This window comes from Eucyclogobius newberryi, unplaced genomic scaffold (genome assembly GCF_026437365.1).
Source record: "Eucyclogobius newberryi isolate DKJ021-1_F unplaced genomic scaffold, fEucNew1.0.hap1 SCAF_12, whole genome shotgun sequence".
Lineage (NCBI taxonomy): Eukaryota > Metazoa > Chordata > Actinopteri > Gobiiformes > Gobiidae > Eucyclogobius > Eucyclogobius newberryi.
Genome location: NW_027315746.1, coordinates 17,831,917 through 17,854,636, shown reverse-complemented (window position 1 = coordinate 17,854,636; position 22,720 = coordinate 17,831,917). Strand labels below are relative to the sequence as shown.

Sequence of the window (22,720 nt, the reverse complement as noted above, 5' to 3'; positions counted from 1 at the left end):
TTATAGTAACTAGTCTTCAAGAGTAAGAATCTGTAAATTGAATTGTATGTGTGTTAAGTATACATTTTGAGTAAAAAGCGTTTATATATACATCTGCTCCACTGTGAGGTTGCACATGTTTTTAGTCAAACAAAATGAAGTCACAGATCTTGTATTTTTGCCACAGAATTGTCAATTTTAAAGTCAGACTGAGAAGGAAAGCAATCAAACTTGATCAGACCTGGACGCTGTGTATCATCTGGTTGTCTTATTTATCATTTCATGCAAGTCACTTCTTCTGAGCCATAACTGCACTTGATGGCATAATGACATTTAGACAAAGTGGAAAATTTGACTCTGTGTCAAATATGTTGCTTGAGTTAAGTCTATATAAAAATGAAGTCAGCGTCAAAGCTGGAAACTGTTAGTGAGACGGCCATTTGCGAGAGATTAATGAAAATTATTGTCAGAGATTTTTGTTATTTCTCAAATATTAGAAAGGTTGTAATGTCACTGCCAGGAATTACAAATAGTTCACCAGCTTTAAAACTGACAGATGTATTTTTCTTTGTCACAATTTGAACGTTGACATCCTAAAATACATTTCCTCCCCAGCTTTTTGTGCGGGCATTATTTGACTACAACCCTGAGGAGGACCCCACCGTCCCGTGTAAGGAGGCCGCTCTGGGTTTCAAAAGAGGGGATGTATTACAGATCTTTAGTTTGGAGGATGAGACTTGGTGGCAGGCCTGTCACCATGGAGATGGACAGTCCCACGCCGGACTTATTCCATCACAACAACTGCATGAGAGGTACATTCACTCGGGCACTGCCAGCCTGTTAGATATGTGGTCCTGACCAAGCCCAGCACAAAGATCTGGTGATGGGTCCCGGGCACCGCACTGACCACTGTTCCTGACGGGTCGCTCCAGGGGCATTCAAGGATGGGTCAAATGTGCTTAACCTTAAACCTGTTGACTACAGAAATGTATATTGTTAATTATCAACATTATATTATACTTTAATGATGATGAGGTCCAGATTTTCAAGGATGTTAAATTTCCTACAAATAAAATGTTCTTATTCAAATAATATTCAATTTACCTTTATTTTAATCTTTAAACCATTCTAAGTACCTCCTGGTAAGTGCTTAGCACCCCTGTTTGGGAATCACTAAAGCACTGCTTTTTCAGTGATATCTAAAGATTAGAAGTAATTCTGCTCAAACTAAACAAACTTCCACAAAAAAAGAGTATCTGCAGATACATACATCTGACTCTTAGATCGTGACATTATTGTACATTGCATCTGTTATTGTACAGTTTCCTGTTGCGTTATACAAATGACAAATGCTTTCATACTTATATTATAATGGCCACATTACTTTGACTGGAGTGGACACAGGGGGTTAAGTCTCTTTCAGCTCCACAAACCTCAGGCACTACAGTTCTAGTAATATAGAGTTTTTAAAATAAAAATGGAATTTAAACACTTCAGGGAACAATATCTCATTTCATTTACTGACATAGTATTTGAAGTTGGTTTCAAATATACGCTGGCCCTTACACTACTTGGCGTTCATAGCTTTTATTAGCTTTGTTCGTTCTCTCACACTCAGCTCTTTTCTGCCTCTGTTTCCGTCAGGAGAGTGGCCCTGCAGCGACCCAGAGCCCTGTTCAAGCCTCGCACACCCAAAGCACCAGGTGACCTTCAACATGTGTCTATAAACGCCCCCAAACATACCTCCCCCTTGAAACTTTCCATCGTACGTGTTTGAGCTATGGTTAGAGCCCCCCGAAAACCCTGAGGTGAAAGGTCGTGCAAGAGGTCACGGTCAAGATCAAGATGCTGTGTCTGACTCTTTTGTTTGCTCCACATGCTCCACAGATGAAGCTCAAGGTACTGACTTTTTTACTTTCAAAACATTGTCTTAATGTGAATTCCATCTATTTAGGTTTGGCTTGTGGTTTTGTAAAAAATAAACTGTATAAAACTGCTGTTATAAAGTGGTTTCTGGGGCTCACTTTAAAAGGCGGGCCATTAACATATTAAAGTTGATATAACAATTTCAAATCACCAAAAAAAGTAGTTGAAAGTACAAAATATATTCTTTCTGTGTACACTCCACAACAAAAATAAAATTGTGAAATAGGAGAGAATTAGTAGTTGTAGCAAAAGTAGCAATAGCATTGTAAGTAAGTCAATTTTATTTGTATAGCACCTTTCACAGACAGAAGTCACAAAGTGCTTCACAAAAACACAGAATAAAACAATAAAAACACAAAAAACTTACAGTGAGCAATACATATATAACAATACACAGTAAAATCAGTCCCTAAAACAAATGCAATTAAAAGGCTCGACTAAATAAAACGATTTTAAGCTGACCCTTAAAACCCTATTGTTATAGGAAGAGGAGCTCTAGCATAATATCAAAAGCATTAGTAATAAAACAATTATGATAACTACTCTCTACATAAGAGAACTTAACACGTTATAATCATTTGAATGACCAATGGTGCAAGTTTGTGTACGTTAAAATATGATACATCTACTTTCATCACAACTACTTTGGTGAAAAAAGTCTGTCCTTTCTTCTTTTCCAGTCTTGGAGGATGTAGACTACCGCGCTATTACAGGCTTTCACATTGGTAAGACCCCTGGAAAAATATGATACAATACAACTGTTTTATTTTAATCGTGACGTCTCAAATGAACAGGCATCAATTTTGCAAAAGAACAAAGAAAACCGCTTTTGGTTTAGCTCAAATCTGCTCATGAGCTGATGTTGCTTTGTGGTTTGGAGATTTTAGGCAAAGCACTAAAACAGGATCATGGCTTTGGGCTTTCCGTTTATCCCATTTGTCCTTTATCTGGTGAATTGGAATCGATGTTCTTATGCCTTACAGCTGATCATAAAAAGGCCCTTATGTCCGGCCAAAACGACTTATTGATTAGATATGTTGTTGAGTCATGTGTGTTTAATGCAGCGAGCGTTTGTCTAATCTTTAGCCAGATACCTGAGGACAATGTTTGACGTCTGGGTTTCTTCAAAATGCAGCATGCAAGCGTGTGCGATTCAACTGCAAAAGGAGACGGTTCGCTCGTCACACGTGGACAGAATGAATCACTGCACAAAGAAAATACGTTTAAAAAGAATAAGTCGCTGGGCCGGAAAATGTTGGGGCATTAGCTTATTATGTGCACTGACAGGTGACGCAACTCGACCTCTCTTTATGCGTGTTAATGGGTGCAGCATGGTTTGGTACAAGTGAACCTTTTCAATGTGTGGAATAAATGTGGGACCAAGAGAATATCAGCGGGGTGTTCAGGAAGTAGATCGCCAACATTACTGGCAGTTGAACGTGTTCTCAGTATGTTTTTTGGATTGACTTCTCCTAAATCAACGACTCAACGACTTAAGAACATCTCCACGCAGATGATGGTATTTTCTGATTTTGACCTCTGAACACAGATGTATTACTCTTTTATGTGTCACTATAAAACATTGACAGTTTAAACATGTACCACTTTACTTCATATTGCTAAATCTTTTGGATACGAGATGATTTACAGCATTAACATTTTAACATATTAACATTTTCGTTTTACACTAATGGAGAACATGCAACTTCTACTCATTTACTGTCTCCCATACAAGGCTAAAAGTTAATACCAGTCAGGCTCCTTAACTCAAAGTACTAGCACTTTATGGTGGGCTACAATATGCATTTATGACATTTCCTTCCATGTGTGAATGCACTTGTTGGTTTCTATGTGAAACTGTGTAAGTGCTTTTTATTTTTGAATACAGTTTTGTTTGTTTGAAGTCACGGGTTCTTTTCATCCAAACACATTTATTGTATTATTGACTGTGTGTTAACTTGACAAATCTAATCTTAATTTAAAAGCTTGTATTAATAATAGAAAGCCACCAGCAAATATTACCATTAACGTATGTATATGAGATTGTAATATTAACAATGCAAAGTAAATCCTTCAATCTCTTCAGCCAAACAACTTTACTTTCACTCAAGTGTTATTTTAATACATCTTAAACACTATTCAATACTTTTAGTTAAAACATAGTTTGATCTTTTGCTGTTGTGTAAAGGTAAACCTTTGCAGAAGAAAGTGTTCTCATTTCTCTGTATTATGTCAAGCTTTGGCAGCACAACATTGACTTCATATCGTCCCACTCATCTTAATGGGGACACCACAGACTGGGCTCACAACATGTGTTCCACTGCATCAGTCCTCTCTGTCCGAATCTTATCTTCGCTTTTACTAAAGACTTTCAAGAAAAGTGGAAAAAACCTGTGCCAAAAATATTCTCAACTTTTACGACTGAGTGCATCAAGCTGAAAATTACAGCATGTTTCCCTCAAGACCTAACCTGATTGTAGCAAATGCGATTCTCTCATTCATTTATGTATATATTTGTTTTTGCACATGCATAACTCCCTTTTACACATTACTGCACATTTCTGAGTGAAGTCATCAGTTTGAACAGAAGCGTGCCAGTTTCCTTGTGTCTACAGAGAGGAAATGGACTGATTTGCTTACATGCCGAAATGATGGCTGACGTCAAAAAGGCCTGGCACCATCACTTAGCAGCAGTTAACATCATGAAAGAGCAAGAGTTAGCCCAGCGAGCTTAGCCAAACCACAGGCGGATGGCAGACAGTGGCTCTCAGACGGACGACAAACCATGCGTGACTGTGCTATTCACAGATACTCATGTCTTTAATGTAACTCAGGGCATAAATCTGTTTTGTCAGTGGAGCTGTTGACATCCTGCTGGGTGGTGGCTGTGATGACCACCAGGGCTGTTGGTTCAACTGTGTTGGTTTTTAAATGTATTTACTTTTGGACCTTGGTCTGCTTCAACAATTAGATCTAACCAGTTTGTGTGGTAGTTACAGGAAAAATGGGCGCACATTCAGATGCTGGAGACGAGCAGTCGGGGTCGGTTGGGGACCCCAGACTAAAAGTAACACAGTGACCCTTTAATGCCCTATGAAAGGTGACAACATCATTAGTGCATCTGTTTGAAAAAAATATAGCATAAATAAAACTATGACCACCAATCAGGAAATGTTATTGATTCCTGAGAACACACACACACACACACACACACACACACACTAGCATCAGAATGTATTCATTGAATAGCAGAGGGCACAAGGGAATTGTAAAACTCTTACCGTATCATAAAAGTGCATAAAAACGACGCCCTGGAGGCACATGACAAAACCAGGAGTGTGAGGGTGGGGCTGGCCACATAAGGCAATCATAGACAGGAGGGCCTGATTGGTGTGATTCTTTTAATTTTCCTGCACATCAGTTTAAAGCACATCTCCCTTTCTGTCCCAGATGGTTTGAGGAGAAGTTTTCGACTTGGGAGGAAAGGCAATGTGGCTCGAGAAGCAGCCCGGTCTCGGAGGTGGAGTGCTGGGGTACATGGCTCCATCAAGCCCCCCACCTACATCGAGGTCATCCCCTACCACAGAGCCCCCACAGACAGGCACAGGCTGGTGGTCCTGGTTGGTACGTGAATGTAAAGGTTATTTGATACATATACATTCAATGTCAAGATACTGAGAGATTATTTGTTGTTTCTTAATTAAGATGTCAGCCATCGTCCAAGACTTGCTGGTGTAGGTTAAATATATGTTGAGCTTGATATAAAACCTCTTACACCCCTCAACTAATTATAATATATCATAATAATTGAAGTATGGTATGATTAGTCCAGTGTGTGGGAGTCGGTCCTGTTTTCCCCCCTACAAAACATAGAATACCATACAAACGTTTGGGAACCTAAACTGAGCTTTGCCACTATATTTATATTTCAATATGCTCCACCAAATATATATCCAGGAATCTATTACATTATACTTCAACAAGTCATTTTTCACTTGCATCATGGAACCCGCACAATCATTCTGTGTCGAGATCTGGTTTATTCCAAAATTCCCTGCAAAGCAAAAGAAAATGTCACACACTGATGAAAATGTATGTTCATTCTTGTAAGTTCAGGTATAATCTTTTCCAAACACATGTAAACAGAGTCAGAATAAATGGTGCTCTTCTGACTCACCTCAGCACCGCGCTGCAGGCCTGCTCTGTGTACGCAGAGCCGTATTGTACTGTGGGGAATTGTAGTCTGCGCTGAGCCAAAAACCTTTTTAATGTCATCTCGCAACAGGAGTGCAGGTCTTTGGTGACAAACGAAGAATATAATACCAATAATCAAAGATGGAAAGTGTTCATGGATCATTTTGATATTTCAATGATACTTAAATTGGCCTTATGTAACTTTTCTAGTACAACGTCCTCCTCCTGTTTGATGTTGTGGCTTCGGAATGTTACACAATATAGCATTAAACTTATCTTTGTTGCATGTATTCAATTACAATTTTACTGTTCTTTTTACTGTATTTATTTATTTTTTATTTTTATCTTTATTTATTTTTCCCCTCCATCCCTTGTTGGGAAATGGGAGGTTTTGTCTATAGGAGTTTTTGTTTATAAGAGTTTTTGTTTAGTTCTTCTATTGACAGTGTTTTTTAAACTTCCTATAAGTTATCTGTCCTTTTCCTCTGTATCTACCTACGTTGCAACAATGAAATTTCCCCATGTGTGGACAATAAAGGATTATCTTATCTGTATATAATACTATAACTATAATTTATATGTGCAACAGGTAATACACCAAATAAAGTCACAATTAGAAAATCGTAAAAACCGTTAACCAGAATCAAACTAAAGATGTAATCAATTATTTATTTATTTTAATAATTCTTCAGTAAAATTTAGAACAAATAATCATTGCAAAGTGATTTCTGGACCATGCTCACCTTGCAATTACAAATGTATAGTTCATTAACAGTTGTAGTTGTGCTTAGTAGTTATGGTATTGAATCGTATTGAAAATGTAAGTAGCGTATAATATCATTACCAAAGAAATTATATTTAAATGTTTACTCAAGTAATGAATCTGATCTGAGTAGTTTTATTGTTACTATTGTGTCTTTTGGTCATAATATCACCTTCTAATATGTTCTGCAATAACAGTGGGCATGGACAATAGTTTTCTGAGCGTCTCCCTCCTGCTCCTTCACTTTCTTGGAGCAGCTACAACAGCTTGAATTTGAATTTATTTAATCGCGCCTCCTGTGATTCAACTCTGGATTTGATTTTTACTGTCCGCTCTTCTCTGACCAGCGCTCATCATTAAGAATAGGGTTTTATTGGCATTGCGGTTTGTAGACAGGAAAACCATAACCTGGATGGCTAAAACAGCAGCAGACAGATCACCATGACCTCTGAGTTATCTGCATTACTGTGTTGTAGGGTTTAATCGCAAGAGCATTTACTCACTGATTTTGAAGGTTTGGGTTTAAATCTTAACTTTTCTTTCCAACCTTTCCAAAGCTGTTACACAATATAGTATGCTTTCAATGAAACAATAGTCTTTCTTCCTCCAGCAAGTTGGATTGTTGCAGAAAAAAACCCCGCACGCATGTTTTTCTTATTTGTTCCATCTCTGGGGCCTCTGTAAAGGGTATCAGTTGTGCGTACATAAACCTAATATTTTGTAACATATCAATCTCATGCAACACTGTGATGGAAACGGCAGCTATGTAAGGAATCCCTTTTTCATTGCTCCATTTGCGTCTGATGCAATCTGGACAATCCTACGCTGGAAGCAAATCCCAGATGCGACAGTTTAATGTACGTGCCCTCCATCCTGTGCTTCCTACACTATAACGATAGCGATACTGCTATGTCTTTTCCAGAGGGCGTATGAGCGTTAAACATTTCATACACAGGCAAAATAAAAAAGGACTTTTGGAAAATCACTTTGAGATGAAAAAAAAAAAACGGAATGAAATCAAAGCCGGTTCTGTCTGACTACTTGTAGGTTTTGTAACGATAAAGGCAGATGTGTCACCAGATCGCTACACTCACTTGATGTCGGATGTGTTCCCCAGGGCCGAGCGGCGTTGGCGTCAGTGAGCTGAAGAAGAGGCTGCTGATCTCCGACCCGGACCGCTATGCTGTCAGCGTGCCCTGTGAGCTTTAATGAGCGTCCTCTGTCACTCGGTCCAAAGTGTTAGGACTAAGAGCTTCTGTTTTTGTCACAGACACAACACGAGAGAGGAGGAAACAAGAAACAGATGCGGTGGACTATCACTTTGTGCCACTTCACAAGTTTGAGGAGGACATTCTCCATCATAGGTGAAGAATATAGACTACTTTAAAGACTCGTGTAGTTTTACCTTTAGACAGTAAAACATCTTACATCAGTTATTCATGTTTTCTTAGGTTTATTGAATACGGACGTTACAAGGGCCATTACTATGGGTTGAGTCTAGACTCACTCGACAAAGTCTTGGCAGAAGACAAAGTGTGTCTTTTGGACCTGCATCCAAGTGTATGTGTTCAGCAATAATACTTATTTGTGGTCGGTCACTTAAAGCAATGCTGTAATGTTTGCAGGTTTTGTAAAGTAGGACTTGTTCTGTTTAGCACTGGTACGGTTACATGATTGCTCTCTATACAGAATATGAAGCGCGTGTACACAGCAGAGTACAGACCCTTTGTGGTGTTTGTGAAGCCCCCGAGGATTGAGGAGCTGCGCCTGACCCGCCGAAGAGCCAAGTTCATCTGTGTGGAGGAGGACAAGAACCCAGTCCGCACCTTTACTGTGAGGGATTATACTATACTGCATATCACAGACAACACAGGTGTCTGTGATATGCACATGTACACATGAAGGGTCAGGTCAAACTGCTCACACCCTGCTCTACATTCAGAGGTCAGCTTTTGTCTGAGTTTAGGAGACATTTAAGAGAAGAGCGGGTCAAATGGCCTGGTGGGTGGTTTTAACGATATACATAAGGTTTACAAATCAGGTAATTTTTCAAGTTATCTTTGTAATAAAAGAAAAGAATCCATATTGGAAAAAATGCCCATCTGAAATAATATCCATTGGTCAGCTCTATTAAACATCAGTAGCTGGCTTTGCTGTAACACAGGAATGAGCGTAAAACATGAGCAAAAACACACTTAGGACACAAATGTGCTGCATCACTAACCCTCCAGCTGTGCTCTACATGCCTGCGCTCTGCCCTTATAAATAAAACCTCAGGTCACACACCTGCGCGCAGGTCACCCCTGTCCCAAACACTGCTGCCCCAACATCAGTTTATAGGGCTGTGTGAAAAGCCCTCTTATACTTTCCTCTCTCAGCATGTAATGACCGGTTGTGCTTTAGTCAATCATTTTATAGTTTTCACATGTTTGTTTCACTGCTTTCACAAAGTCCTAACAATAGTATTTGGAAACAGGAGGAAGATTTCGAGGAGATGATTGACACGTCTGAGTCCATGGAGCGGGAGTACGGGCACCGGTTTGACATGGTGTTGGTGAATGGGGACATCGCGGCGGCGTTTCGAGAGCTGAAGGCTGCGGTGCTGACGATCGCTGAGGCGGAGGTTCAGTGGATCACGACAGAGTGGGTTTGTCCCTCTCCAACTACTGCACGGAGGAGCTGCAGCCACTTAACAGGCTGGATCTGAACCCAAAACATTCTTTCCCTTCATTTTCACGCAGTTTGGTTGGTTTATGCAAAAAAAATTAAACTTGTTTCATGTACAAGACAACCCCGACCATTGTTGCTCTTTTCTACCTTTAAGGCACTGTCCCTTAGTGTTTTGTTAATAAGTCAAAAAGAAACCATCCCTCCCCTTTTTTGCTGTCTCAATTCCAGTTTCTTTGTTGGTTCTTGGCTGAGAGAAAAGCATCCCACAGACTGAATGCAAAAGTCTTTTAAAAAAAAAAAAGCGGAAACTCTCCAGCGCTTGTGGTAAAACGTAATCCTTCCCTGCCAAGTCACAAACATCGGCATGTAATTATTCTGACAGCTGCTGCACTTCAATTAAGTGTAATGCACACCAGAGCAGTAATATTAGCAGCAGTCGCTAATGTTTCACAAAATGGGGACACAAGTACGATAACCGTCTGTTAAAAGCCCTGGGTGAGGCGTATTGAAAATGGCAGCATATTCAGAAAAGTTATTTGGCATTCTAGATCATAAACTAGACCTATATTATATCCCCTATATTACGACAGATAGTCTACTGTTACGCCACAATGAGAGGCATTTATTCTAGTGGCTGCATTCTTTTACATTCTCTGGGTTTCCTTCGTCTCGAGTTGCCGAGCTCAATTGGGTGAGAAGGAGGAGGAGGAGAAGGAGCGTTAATGTGTCAATCATGTGAAGTTTAGAGGAAGCCGGAGCAGTGCGATGTGCTTGTTCAAGGATAATAATGACTTTCAAGGGACCCAGGTCTTCACACAGGAACACAGGCCGAGTTATGACCGCACATAAAAGCTACAGCAAAAGCTCACTAAATTGGCCCTGTTATGTGGGAGCTTTTTGACAGGGAAATAGACTTGTAAGCACTAACTAAACATGTTGCCTCTGTAAATTGTTAGTTAATCTGTGTGTAATCGTGTTTTTTAAGGTAAGATATGTCAAATTATGCCCAAAAAGGATTAGCCTCTTCTGCATGTTTATATGTGGATAGAAGAAAAGCCGAGTACCAAATGGAAACACACCCGGACACAGAGAAAAGATGCCAACTACAGTCATATAAAATCCTACACTACAATTTTACATATTTTGACTGCTTCTCCTAGCTCTTCTTACTGTAAAGACAATAAAGAAGTTGGAGTTGTTTTTGGTGAAAAGTATTTTGTCAGGTGTCAATCCAAAAGTGCCAGTGTTTACTCTGGTGCCAGACCCGGATCCCGGCCCGGTCCATGCGCTGCAGTATAACTTCATGTTGCCTCTGAGAATCTGCAGGCTCTCTGAGATCATAATGATGCCTTTAAAGACACCACTGCCGTCCAGTAAAAACAAGAACTCTGCTGCTCCCACTTCAAACATCACTCTGAAAAATGACGTCTGTTGGTAACGGATAATTTGGCTCAATCATGTACCTGTTTATATAGTACATTAAAGTAAATATGCCCACCTATTTTAATGGAGTTCCATTGACTGAAGTATGCTGGAGTCTTTTTTTTTGCATATGACCTCCACCTCTACACATTTAGCTTAAATCAAAATGGAAGTAATTTCTTATCTTGTTGAATTTGTAACACAAATGTTACATGGGTTTTGGTGGTTCTTGACGCTGTCGTTTTAACAATACATATTATATTTCATTAACTTTTCTGTACAAGTTTTGTTAAAAAAAATACTTATTCTCTAATTTTTTCTACTTATTCTACCCATTCTGTAAGTACTATTTAGTGTCATGAATACTTCCTTCTTTCAAGAGACATTAACAAAAATTAGGAGGAAAGTTAGCTTTGGTTTAGCCCCAACACTAACATTTGTGGTTTTATGTCCTGAGTGGGGACTTCCAGGTAGTATTTTTCATGCCCAGAAAATACACTTATCCCACTATACCTACTTTCTTCCACTAAAACACTAAAAATTTAAAGTTGCTACATACTAATAACTTTCTGATTTGACAGTGCCGCACATACTTTGGGATTTCCCTCTCTTGCCACAGCAAATCACCAGCCTCCATTTTAGCAGTAATTTGCATATTAATTTATCATATGTTTTGTTGTTACATGGTCTTCTTTTATACTTTATTGCCTGCTATCTGGATGAAAGGGACATTTTATAAGATGATTGAATAAGTTGAAATAATAATTGTCGCCTAATCATCCTCTGATCCATGTTCGGGACTGGTACAAACTGCAAATAAACCAAGATAACATGATAATTAAGCAAAGGATACGGTTTGAACATACTTACGATGTGCCATACACTTTATTCCGGGACAGTATTAAGTGCCAAACTACCCAAACAAGTAGAAATATACTGCCTGTTTGTAGTTTTTCGCCTGTCCCCTGGCTGTTGGGCTGGTGGGCGTGTCCCTGTACAGTGTCAACAGTGCAGACGGTGAACAGCACACTGGGACAGGGTTAAATGGTCTGTGATAGCTTGTAGCATTCTCCAGCCTCTGCTTCAGGAATGTGCGCCAGGAATTTATGGCACCTGAAGGGGACGCATGTGTTTTTCAGCTCCCAAACTCAACTCCCTCACTGATATCTGTAAATTATGTACAGGGGTGAGACTTATGGGCTCTTTAATACGTTTAACAGTTAAACACGGCCCGCAATCGCCGTCTAAATGAGAGCTAAAGGGACATTTTATCAAACTGAGGGAGTCCCTGAAGATGATGAAGGGATTGGCGATGGAAAGGTTATTACATTAGCTACAGATTTAAGGAAATATGAATTGACAAGGGAGAAAAAAACATTCTCACATGGCTCTATCTTGCAATGGTGAAAAGCCAATGTGCAGACCAGTGATTAAATTAGTTCAGGGATACATTTTGTTGATGGATTATTGTGTTAATGTTATAGGTTAGGGTTATGAATGTATAGCTCTATTGAGTATAGATGTATTTAAACTGACAATGTCCCACCAACAGCAGATATTTTCAGTGTAACATGAATGGAAAATGGTGCAGGTTTGCAAGAAAGCATCTTTGACAAGCCAGAAAAACTGTATTTAAATGCAACAATTTATACGCAACTTATTTACTTATATTTCTGATTAATTGATTGGAAATAGAAAAGCAGATTGCAACAAAGACGTTACGGTTTTAGCCAAATCTTGCCTCTTTGTTTCTTTCCACATATTTTTTTTCTCTTAATTTACAAACCAAGCAATTTGGACATATCTCACTATTGCATCTGATTGAAGTGAATTCAAAAAGACTGGTTCAAGTGGAACGGTTTGTAGATGATTCATACTAGCAACTTTTTTGTGTCATGTTCCTTCTTGTGTCTTGTTTTTTATTTATTTTATTTATTTTATTTATTTATTTTATTTATTTTATTTATTTTATTTATTTTATTTATTTTATTTATTTTATTTATTTTATTTATTTTATTTATTTTATTTATTTTATCCCCCTGTTAATTTGAGAGATTATTAAAAAAAAGATTATGATCATCTACATCTACATACACTTCTCTCCGGAATTTTGTCTCTGTGTACAAAAAGTTCGAAAAAAAAGTTATAACATTTTCCAGATTTAAAAGACATTCAAACATCTGTGATTTTTTTCCATCTTTTAACCGTTTCTGTTATCCACCAATTTGTTTTGAGATCAGTCCGAGCCCGGGAGGATTCTCTTCTGTCTAGTGCTGTGCATCATTCTGTGGTTTTCCAGGTTATTAGGCGCTCTGTAATTACACCATCCATTTCCAAAGTCCCCACTAAAACATGTATTATTATTTGCTGACACGATTCTTAGTTCAAACCTCAACATCCACAAAATCTGCCGACCTCATGTTGAAGAAATGCGAGTGTGGTGAATTGCTTAGCGTTGGCAGCAGTCGCACCAGGCCAAATGCTACTTGTAAATCCACTGACCGCATTTGCTGATATACAATGGTTACAATTTTCATATTGCGGGGTGCTACTGCTGCTCCAAAAGCTAGCACGTGATTGGAAGGTGGGAGGGCCAATAGGCAGCGGTGCAGAAGTTTAGGTGGGCTCTCCTCACTCTGGACTCACAACATCTTTGGACTTTTTCAAACACCACTAACTGGAGCAGGGAGTATCATCTCTTTTTTGAACCAAGATACCACTTTTCTTTCTCTCTTTTTTGCCAAGTATGGAAACATATTTTCTACTGATTTGAGGACATTTTGGGATGCACCTGTTGACGTTGGAAAGCATGGACAAACTTGACTTGAGCTCCACTGTGCTTGAATTTGGAGACGGGAGAGAAGAGGCGAGTAGACTGAACAGTGAAGATTTATCTCCAAGTAGTTTAAGCGAGCGATGCCAGGAGACCACCCAAAATGGATCTGCAAAATACAGAAAATATGGGTATGTACATGTTTGGACGGTTCAAAAAAAGGTGTAAGAGTCCGCCTGTGGTTTATACTTACATTCTGTGATTCTGTCTTGCCCAGGTCTCGTCTAAGTCGGGTCAAAGTTCGCCATAAGAGGCAGGTGTTGCAGGACATGGCACGGCCCCTGAAACACTGGCTCTACAAACATCGGGACAACCCTTATCCCACCAAAACTGAGAAGGTTCTGCTGGCTCTGGGATCACACATGACACTGGTGCAGGTGAGAGACACATTGAAACAAAAGCACTGTTTAGGTGAGACGTATTTTTTGAAAACCTGCTTTTTTTGAGTTCTTTTGAATGCATAATGAGAGATTTGTTATGTCTGAGATTTGGGCTTTGAAAAAATAAGAATTGCCAAATATGTATGTGAAGTAAATTCATTTTAGAAGTGCATTATCCATTTATGTCAGCGTAGAGTAACTGTAGTGATTATGTTCCCTTGGACTGTCTCAGATGTGAGCAGGTTCCTTACAAACAAGAAGATCACGAAAACAACAGATTTGAGGCACTCTAAATTTGTATTTGACTCTCGATTTGTGCAGGTTTCTAACTGGTTTGCCAATGCCAGGCGGAGGCTGAAGAACACAGTGAGGCAGCCCGACCTGAGCTGGGCCCTGAGGATCAAACTGTATAACCAGTACATCCAGGGCAACGCCGAGAGACTGAGCGTGTGCAGCGGCGAGACTGACACTGACACAGGTGAGCGCTGAAAAAACACCAGGCTCCTATTCTGCTGGAGACTTCGCTCTGTCTCACTCATCTGATTTTCACAGATGAGTGCCCACTACAAGGCCAGATTCGACCCTCAGACTTTGGCAGATCATCGTCCCTCCAGAGCCCTCTGCAGGCCCAGAGCAGAGTCATCTCCAGCGCTGATGATGGAGTGTCGGGCCCCTCGAAATACAAGAGCAGCTTACTGAACCGCTACCTGAACGACACGCTTCGACACATGATGGAGGCAGAGCGAGTGGTGAGTGCAGGCAGGAAGAGGAGAAGCCACTCCGAGTCCTTCAGCTCCAACGACTGTGAGCGGGACGTGGTGTCTCCAGCATCGTCGTACGGGACAGAGGCCAACTTTGTCTACCACATGGGTGAGCGAGCACTGCATTCAAAACCGCTTAAAAGAGCAGACAATACACAACAGTCATAGAGTGTTGTTCTCTTTTGCTCCAGCCTTGTCAGACAATCGAGTGCACGTGTTGGTTGAACCTGCTTTTGTTGAGCAAATGTAAACTGTCTGTTAGTGTCAGTCCCGTCCTGGGTAAAGCACACCTAAAGCCAATAGCTGCTGGATTGGGTGGAACCAGTGAATGAATAATGACTAAATATGAAAGAAACTTTGGTCAATTAGGCTGTCTTCAGTTTATATAGCTGTCATATGTCATACATTGATGCAATGAGTGAATCTGAGCCAGAACTACTCACTGACTTATGCATCAATCCTGGATTTATGCTGAATATGTGTTATAATGACAGTTTAACTACGCTCTTTTCCTTACTTTTTTATTTACTACACCATTGCGTACTGTAAAACAAGAAAAGTGTGAACCAAAACTTCCATGCAAGTCTTCAGACATCAATAAATCCCGGGCATTCCCTTGTAAGCAGACTCAATTATAAAGTTACTGCAAAATGTGTTGACATGTGAGTGCCCTCTCAGACCTTCAGAGACCCGCGTACTTCCACAAGCTCAGGACCCGAGAACAAAATCTTTTTCAAACATCTCTGAGAAGGACTCGAAATCCCTGGTTTTATAAATTGGAAGGCTTAGGTTACTGCACACCACAAATATCATTTCCATATATTTGAATGTGCCGTTTGTTCCGCTGCAGCCGCTTTGCCATGGAGGTGGAAATGTCCAGTCCAGTCTCGAGGACAATTACAGCATGTCTGAGACTTTATACATCCCAGGGTGACAAGTGAACACTCAGGCCAAGACATAGTTAAGTGGATGGTCAGTTTGAAGAGAAAAGGCTTGTTAAGAGTGACTGCTCATGACATGTAAGTTTACTTTAAATAGATGCTTTCAAAATCAAATGTACTTCCAAAATGATAGGATATTTGCATTATTGTTGTCTTACTGTTATTTGGAGCAGTCACATAACATTGAAGGTCATTTTTACAGCAATGCCAGTTTCTTTTTCTAGCTAAACTGCAATGATTTGGTTTGCAATGTTTATCTCTGATAAGGTGTACCTTTTACTTACGCTGTGTTTTACAATTACCAGCTCATTTTTTCTCAACTCTTGCAATACGCTCCCCACCAAATACTTATGTCAAATTCTAGATTTACATGACTTCACAGAAGCAAGTGTGAAAAGATTTATGATAGAGCATATTCTCTTTGGTTTCACTTTTATAAGGAGTTGGCTTTTCCCCACTTCGCTGCCAAACGTTAGACTTAAATGCCCTTAAGCTGTGACATTTCATACTCTTTGTAATATTACTATGGATGTCATTTATAGATGTACAATGGAAAGAAAGTCCTCAATAGTTTAAAGGACAGTATTTCGAAAGTCAAGGCAGGGACTTTGAAACCAAGTCAAGTTTATGAAAAGTTGGATAGATCTACAGATTCACATTGCTAATACATTTTTCTTATGTTTAGCATCTTCAAATTGAAAATTCGTTAATCTCTGTCTTGGAACATCACTCTCAATAAACACAAATTGTATACTTTTAATTTAATAAAAGATATTTAGCGGGTTGTTACTAGCATATTTGGGTTTTTACGCTAGTTTAGGCAAACAGTGTTGTTGTGTTGAACCTTGTCCAAACACCGAACGTGCTGCTGCAGGTTGTATTTGTGGAGGTAAAACGGAAAGTCTCAGTGCCAGATCCATGATGTTCACTCAGCTCATTAACACCTCTCTCTGCTCCTCCCCAGAGAAACCTAAAAGCGCCTCTAAACCTGCAATGATGGACTCGTAACCCACAACACACTGTCCTACATTCACCAAATATGTCTGTTTATGTCCCAATAAAATGCTGCGTTATTTGCTGACAGTTAGCGTGGCTTTCACTGTTGGTTTTGGTTCTTTACCCAGGTGTAGCATTTCCCAGAGAAAGTTTAGAGCGCTATAAAAGTGATATTTAAACTTAAAAACAGAACCACACCAAACATACTTGGACCTATTTTCCTCCAGCTTTGTAACGAATGAAAACAAGCTGCTCATGATGAGGATATAAAATGTAAGTTTAGTGCATGTAGTTGTTTTCCAGAGAACATTACAATGGCAATTCTGTTAGAGTTAGACTGAGGTGAGCATAGCATTGTGGGAAAAAGCATGATGCGTAGCAGAAGAAGATGATGTGATGTTGGCTTTGTGAATGTAGTGAAACAACAAAAAAGCTCCAGTCCATGATAAATACATAAAGAGTTTCAGTGAGTCATTTGCATGGTTAGGTTTGTATAGGATGTCCTTCCTTAAACAACTATCCTTTCATTTATTCTGGCCTGTGGCAAGTGACTGGAGACCATCAGTTCATCCCATCTGTAAATCTTGGGCCCTCAGAGAAACACACACACATTTCAATAGAATAAAATGCAGAGAGCAATTTTTGGCAAACAATGTGAAGCTGAAGTGGATACTCAGTGGCAAAGAGCATAAAATATCGGAATGATTTACTATCAGTGAGTAGTTGCTTTTGGCCGGAGCATTTCTTAGGGAACCAGAGACGGGGATGTTTCGGGCTGTTAGCACCAAAGGACTGTGTTTCACAGCAGGCCTCTAATTTACCCGTCTATTGCTCTGAGCTTTGGCCAAATCTCTGATATTGCCGAAACAGCAATATACCCAAACTGAAATGGAAACGCATTGTACGCATAATTCCACTTTAGCAGACCACGGCTTAGCAGTATGGCATTACTGCTTTATTTTGGGAAGAATGACTGGACAAAAGGAGAAACAAAAATATAGTACACAAGAGTTTACTGAAGATCCAGTGTTTTGTGTAAAAAAAAACGGTGTTTTGCCTTGTCTCCCTTTTTGTATTTTCTTTATATAGTTTTAAAATATATTCTATAAAAACAAACCGCTATTTCTCTCACAGTTTTGCTTTTTTCTTCTACAGACCCAGTCGACTACACCTGTACTAAATCTGGCAGGTAAGTTAGAACACACAAAATGTCAGACAATATAATTATAATAGTTATAATAGTAAATATTCTCTCCTCAGTGAGCCGCAGCGTGGCGGCGACCCCGGCTGGAAAGAGCTCCACGCTGCAGTGGCCCTGACCAGCCTGGCCCAAGGGCAGAGCAGTGGAGTGTCCAGAGAGCCCCTCACTGTCTGCAGGACCCCTCCTTTGGACCGAACATGTGCCAAAGCCCACCCCTCTCGCCCCACCCTCACCAGCCGCATCATCCAGAAGTCTTCTCACATCGCAGAAGTCCAGACTGTCAAAGTGGCTCTGCCAAACTGCGTGTAGGCATTAGCACATTATTCCATATGGGAATACCAGATGCTAAAGTAACTAGTGTCCTGTTATGTCTGTTAAACCTCATGTTATGTTTCTCTCATGATTAACTCTGACATTTGAAAAAGCCCCACACACCAATGTATATTGTGTAACTCTTAATTTTGATGTCATTGTCTTCCCATTGTCTTCTGTTCTTCTAAGTTATATTAACTTCCATGAGACTGGATTGTCGTCCAATGAGTCTGACAGCAGCTATTTGAATAAACCCAATGTGAAGTCTTTTGGCCTGTACCATTCCTTAAATCACTGCTTGGAACCACACGATCTACAGTATATATTTTACTGTTATGTAGTTATTGGTTATAAATCAATCGTCGTCAAATCTTTTCAAATGTCTTATTCAATAGTTGTAGCCTGAGTGTGGCATTGGCACAATAAAGAGTCAATAATCCTCGAGATTTCTGAACTGTCAGACCTATTTTCAGTCGACGTGTCAAAAGTGGATAAAATTGAGAGCATTATAAGTTTTAGGAGTACGTTGACTGCAGTTCCACTCATTGGAGATTTGTGGGGAGCGTCTTGTTCCATGTGGGGACGTCCTGACACCAAACATAAGCTTGTAATCACAGCCTCGCTTCAGGCGCTATTCTGCAAAACATGATTAACTAGATCTTTCCACTCGCTTTTTGGTCGGCTTTCTGACATTTTCTTCGAACTATATTTCAGTTTTGCGTGTGCAGCAGAGTTGACATTAGTTACATTTCATGGAAAGAGCACCTCACCCTGGGTTTCCATTGTAAACCTGTTTTTGATTAGGTGGGCTGCGAGACAACACGGAAAGCTAATGGCACGCCTCAAATAGCAATTAAACAACAGTTAGTGACAGATTGAGGTTGTCCTTTATTTCAGATTGCAACAAAACAAGAATATAAGTCAGTTTACATTTAAGGCAGATTTCCTTTTCAACTATTGCTTAAAATGACGCAGACAGATGCACATCAAAAAATAAGGTTAAAGTGGCCAAGGACAGTAGAGGCGGTAGAAAAACAAGAGAGCAACAAATAAAAGTATTGCATATTAAGGATATAGAAATGCTAAGGAATGTCCTCAGACTGTTATGTTTGAGAATTGTCTGAGTTGACAAAAACTGTTGGTAACTAAGAGAAAATACTTTACCTACTTAAAAATCTACATACTGTAAACACCACCACCAATGTAACTTCAAGATATGGTCCAACCCAGAAAAACTTAATAAAGACAAATATTTGTGTGATTGGGGGATTCTTCACATTCGGTAGTGTTATGGATTATTTATAAATTAATTTAAATAATCATATATTTGAACCAATTAACTTCTTTGGGAATTCTCATAGTGATCCTACACATGAAGTCCACGTGGTCTGTTTAACACCAGCCCTATTACAAGTGTCGTTTTATGCACTAAATAAACAAAGCATACTGGTTATACTTAAGTTACATAGAGTGACCAATTTTCTAACAAAGCAAAACCAGAACTTTCACCTGGAAGCCCAGGATTTAAGAGACATCTGTTCTGATTATGACTAATCATTGACAATACAATGTGACAAGCTACGCATGTGCTGTAACCAACAAACTGGTTCAAGTTATAGGCACTACTCCATTAACCTGATTCGATCATGTACAGCTGGATTTCTCTACATAATGATTAATTCAATCCAGATGTACATTCGGGGTTCGTTAGGTCAAATACTATATCTCCTTTCTCACAAAAAGGGGTCTACTTTTCATGAGGCGTTCATTCATGTTTTTAAAGAAAGTAGTGAATTGATGGTGGCTTAAGAGAAGTGTGCAAACTGCAAAGTCCACTGGGCCAACAGAACATTAACCTAAACAGTATTGTCTGTCTGTGGTCTGTAGCTATTGGGTCAGATTGATGCACTGAGGTCCTGCTCAGGGTATGGAGCAGTAGCCTCCACACGCCCCACCCTGGCTCTGCTCCTGCGCCCCCAGAGTCACCTTCTGACCCTGGTGCTCACTCTCCCACAGGCCCGGAGTCTGCAGGATCTTCTCCACCAGCTCCTCGAAGGCACACTGGACTCCGTCTTTGGTTTTTGCACTGGCCTCTGAACAAAGGGAAGAAAGACACCAAGATTTATGACATCAGTGAAAACACAGACTTGTCCAAAATGTTACAAAAGTGAAAAAAGGTTGAGACACGCAGGGTTACAAATTTAAAACAGAGCCTTTCTCTACTGAAATGAAGGTTGTTTTAAAATAACTTTCTGTGGACAAATGTGACATATGTATGGAGTGCAAGATAACTTCATTACTTCAAGACAGGCGGATGAAGACATCCTTGTAATGGATTGACTTCATGACATCTTCCAAACCCTTTTTTAAAATGCCTTAAATTTGCCATTTAAAATGGAAACTTTACAAAATTCTAACGTAATTTCAAGAAAAAAAGCAAGTGGAGATGAGAATCAGAAACATGTGCAGACGTAGGCTCAATAAATGAAATCCCAGATTTTAATCATAATGTACTTCCCCTGGAGAGGCTGCATCTTTCAGCTCAGAGGTTTAGCATACTCAAGTGGCACACTGCTACAGAGATTAAGGACATGTAGTGGTTTGTGACGCAATGTCTTGACCAAGGCCAGTTGTGAAATTAGTATTTTAATGTTCAAGTCCACCATGTTGAGAGTAGAGAGCCACAACTTCCATCAGAAGTGAAGTGATACTAACCAATAAACAGCATGGAGTGTTTTCTTGCAAATTTCAGTCCTTCATTTCTGTCGACTTCATGATCCTCCTGCAAAAGATGTTAAATTAGCCCCTGGTCAATTATCACAGAGATTTTGTTGCCTTGTTAAAAAAAAAAAGTAAAACACCTATTTGTTATTATCATTATCATTATCCTCATCATTAACACCACAATGCAGCTACCTTCTTTTTTTCTTTTTTTTTAATTAATAGGTACATTGCACAATAATCTACTGCCGGATTAAAGCTTTATAAGTTCTACAAACTCACTCTGTCAATTTTGTTCCCAACAAGCATTTTCACAATGTCATTCCGTGTTGTGTAGGTCTCCAGTTCATTCAACCAATTGTCAAGTTTAGTAAAAGTGTCACGCTTGGCAACATCATACACTGTATAAAAAAAACAAAAAAATCATAATGTAGACATTTTAGATTTCAATTGACAATTGAAAATAAGTAACACCTTATACCTAAAATGACGCCCTGTGCTCCTCGGTAGTAGCTCGGTGTCAGGGTCCGAAATCTCTCCTGTCCCGCTGTGTCCTGTTCAAGAAAAGACATTAGACCTTTGTTACCAAAGCAACATAACATCCTACACACGAGGAACATTTAACGTTTGAGATCAGTAGTGCCATTTTAATGAACATTGTCGCCCCCGTCTGGAGGAATACTGTTCTACATTATATTTTTAACAAAAAACATCAAGTACACAATGATCTATTGAGTTTTCTTACCCATATGGCGAGTTTTGCTCGGTTTCCATCTATGGCAATAGTCTTTACTTTGAAGTCCACACCTGTGAGTAACAGGAGAAGGATGAGGATCAGGGGTGTTTGCGCTATAGTGTAGTTATTGTGTTGTTGTGTTCAGTGGACACTACTAACCTATTGTGGCAGACTGCTCAGGGTCAAAAGTATCCTCTGTGAACCTCAGAAGAAGGCTGCAAAATACACAAACATACAGAGAGTGGGTTTAAATAGCAGCGATGTGGGAAAGTTAAAACATACTAACATCTGATGAAATAAACAAAACCATAAAAACGTGTCAAAAACAATAGAATATGAATCTTGTATTTACACTTTTTTACATACAATATCTCTAATAATATATATATTTGTTGGAAAGAAGAACAAAATGGACTTTCAAGCCTCATCACCGAAGCAGACATAAACTTACATAACATAACAGAATGTCAACATTAACAACACGCTAGCTACAGGCTCCGCTACTAAGATCCACAAACCTGGACTTTCCAACTCCACTTTCACCAATTATCAGTAATTTCAAAGTTGTCAGCACGTCTTCGTCCATATCCCTGTGATAAGTTGACAGATTGTTACTTGCAGATGCCTGTGTAAATGTTTTGACTTGTTTTTAGAGCAGTAACAGTTAGCATTAGCGAGGATCGGCGACAGATCTGATCTGCGCGCGCAACTTCCGCACCACACATGACGTCACAAATTATTTTCTAGTTTTATGACGTTCCTTCAAAAAAGTAAAATAAAGAAGGCGGGAAGTGTACATTTACTGTATACAAATAGTAGAGTAGCCACAATTTGCACATTAATTAATAACAATATAACTCAAGTAAAAGTAAAAAGTAGTAACTA

General features: G+C 39.5%; 3 protein-coding genes across 3 annotated transcripts in view; 2 read left to right on the top strand and 1 right to left on the bottom strand.

Moving 5' to 3' along the window:
• The window catches only part of LOC140356270 (MAGUK p55 subfamily member 7-like), a 17,462-nt gene extending 7,867 nt beyond the window's left edge, over window positions 1-9,595 (top strand). The window contains exons 9-18 of the mRNA XM_072441104.1: window positions 595-791; window positions 1,624-1,682; window positions 1,867-1,878; window positions 2,586-2,643; window positions 5,357-5,529; window positions 7,980-8,060; window positions 8,133-8,226; window positions 8,314-8,422; window positions 8,552-8,695; window positions 9,339-9,595. Coding sequence (XP_072297205.1) covers window positions 595-791; window positions 1,624-1,682; window positions 1,867-1,878; window positions 2,586-2,643; window positions 5,357-5,529; window positions 7,980-8,060; window positions 8,133-8,226; window positions 8,314-8,422; window positions 8,552-8,695; window positions 9,339-9,569 — 1,158 coding nt within the window. The 3' untranslated portion in view covers window positions 9,570-9,595. The remainder of the gene's footprint in view (window positions 1-594; window positions 792-1,623; window positions 1,683-1,866; window positions 1,879-2,585; window positions 2,644-5,356; window positions 5,530-7,979; window positions 8,061-8,132; window positions 8,227-8,313; window positions 8,423-8,551; window positions 8,696-9,338) is intronic.
• Window positions 9,596-13,060: 3,465 nt separating this feature from the next.
• On the top strand, window positions 13,061-18,647 carry LOC140356265 (homeobox protein Mohawk-like). The gene is made up of 6 exons (XM_072441096.1): window positions 13,061-13,918; window positions 14,005-14,164; window positions 14,489-14,645; window positions 14,720-15,037; window positions 18,021-18,054; window positions 18,126-18,647. Exons 1-6 carry the CDS (start codon window positions 13,740-13,742, stop codon window positions 18,373-18,375), a joined length of 1,098 nt encoding a protein of 365 aa, XP_072297197.1. The 5' UTR covers window positions 13,061-13,739; the 3' UTR covers window positions 18,376-18,647.
• A 599-nt stretch (window positions 18,648-19,246) lies between these two features.
• Window positions 19,247-22,562, bottom strand: LOC140356264 (ras-related protein Rab-18-B). The gene is made up of 7 exons (XM_072441095.1): window positions 22,354-22,562; window positions 21,995-22,050; window positions 21,845-21,906; window positions 21,581-21,653; window positions 21,382-21,500; window positions 21,094-21,160; window positions 19,247-20,471 (listed from the first exon to the last, which is right to left on the bottom strand). Exons 1-7 carry the CDS (start codon window positions 22,419-22,421, stop codon window positions 20,299-20,301), a joined length of 618 nt encoding a protein of 205 aa, XP_072297196.1. The 5' UTR covers window positions 22,422-22,562; the 3' UTR covers window positions 19,247-20,298.
• Between the last annotated feature and the right edge of the window lie 158 nt (window positions 22,563-22,720).

Bases quoted from the DNA above. Each gene is read 5' to 3' on its own strand.
- LOC140356265 (XM_072441096.1), top strand. From the start codon at position 13,740: ATGCACCTGTTGACGTTGGAAAGCATGGACAAACTTGACTTGAGCTCC. The intron at 14,646-14,719 runs GTGAGCGCTGAA...TGATTTTCACAG, and splicing joins CGAGACTGACACTGACACAG to ATGAGTGCCCACTACAAGGC. The intron at 15,038-18,020 runs GTGAGCGAGCAC...TTTCTTCTACAG, and splicing joins CAACTTTGTCTACCACATGG to ACCCAGTCGACTACACCTGT.
- LOC140356264 (XM_072441095.1), bottom strand. From the start codon at position 22,421: ATGGACGAAGACGTGCTGACAACTTTGAAATTACTGATAATTGGTGAA. The intron at 21,501-21,580 runs GTATAAGGTGTT...TTTTTTATACAG, and splicing joins AGCACAGGGCGTCATTTTAG to TGTATGATGTTGCCAAGCGT. The intron at 20,472-21,093 runs GTTAGTATCACT...CCCTTTGTTCAG, and splicing joins ACACTCCATGCTGTTTATTG to AGGCCAGTGCAAAAACCAAA.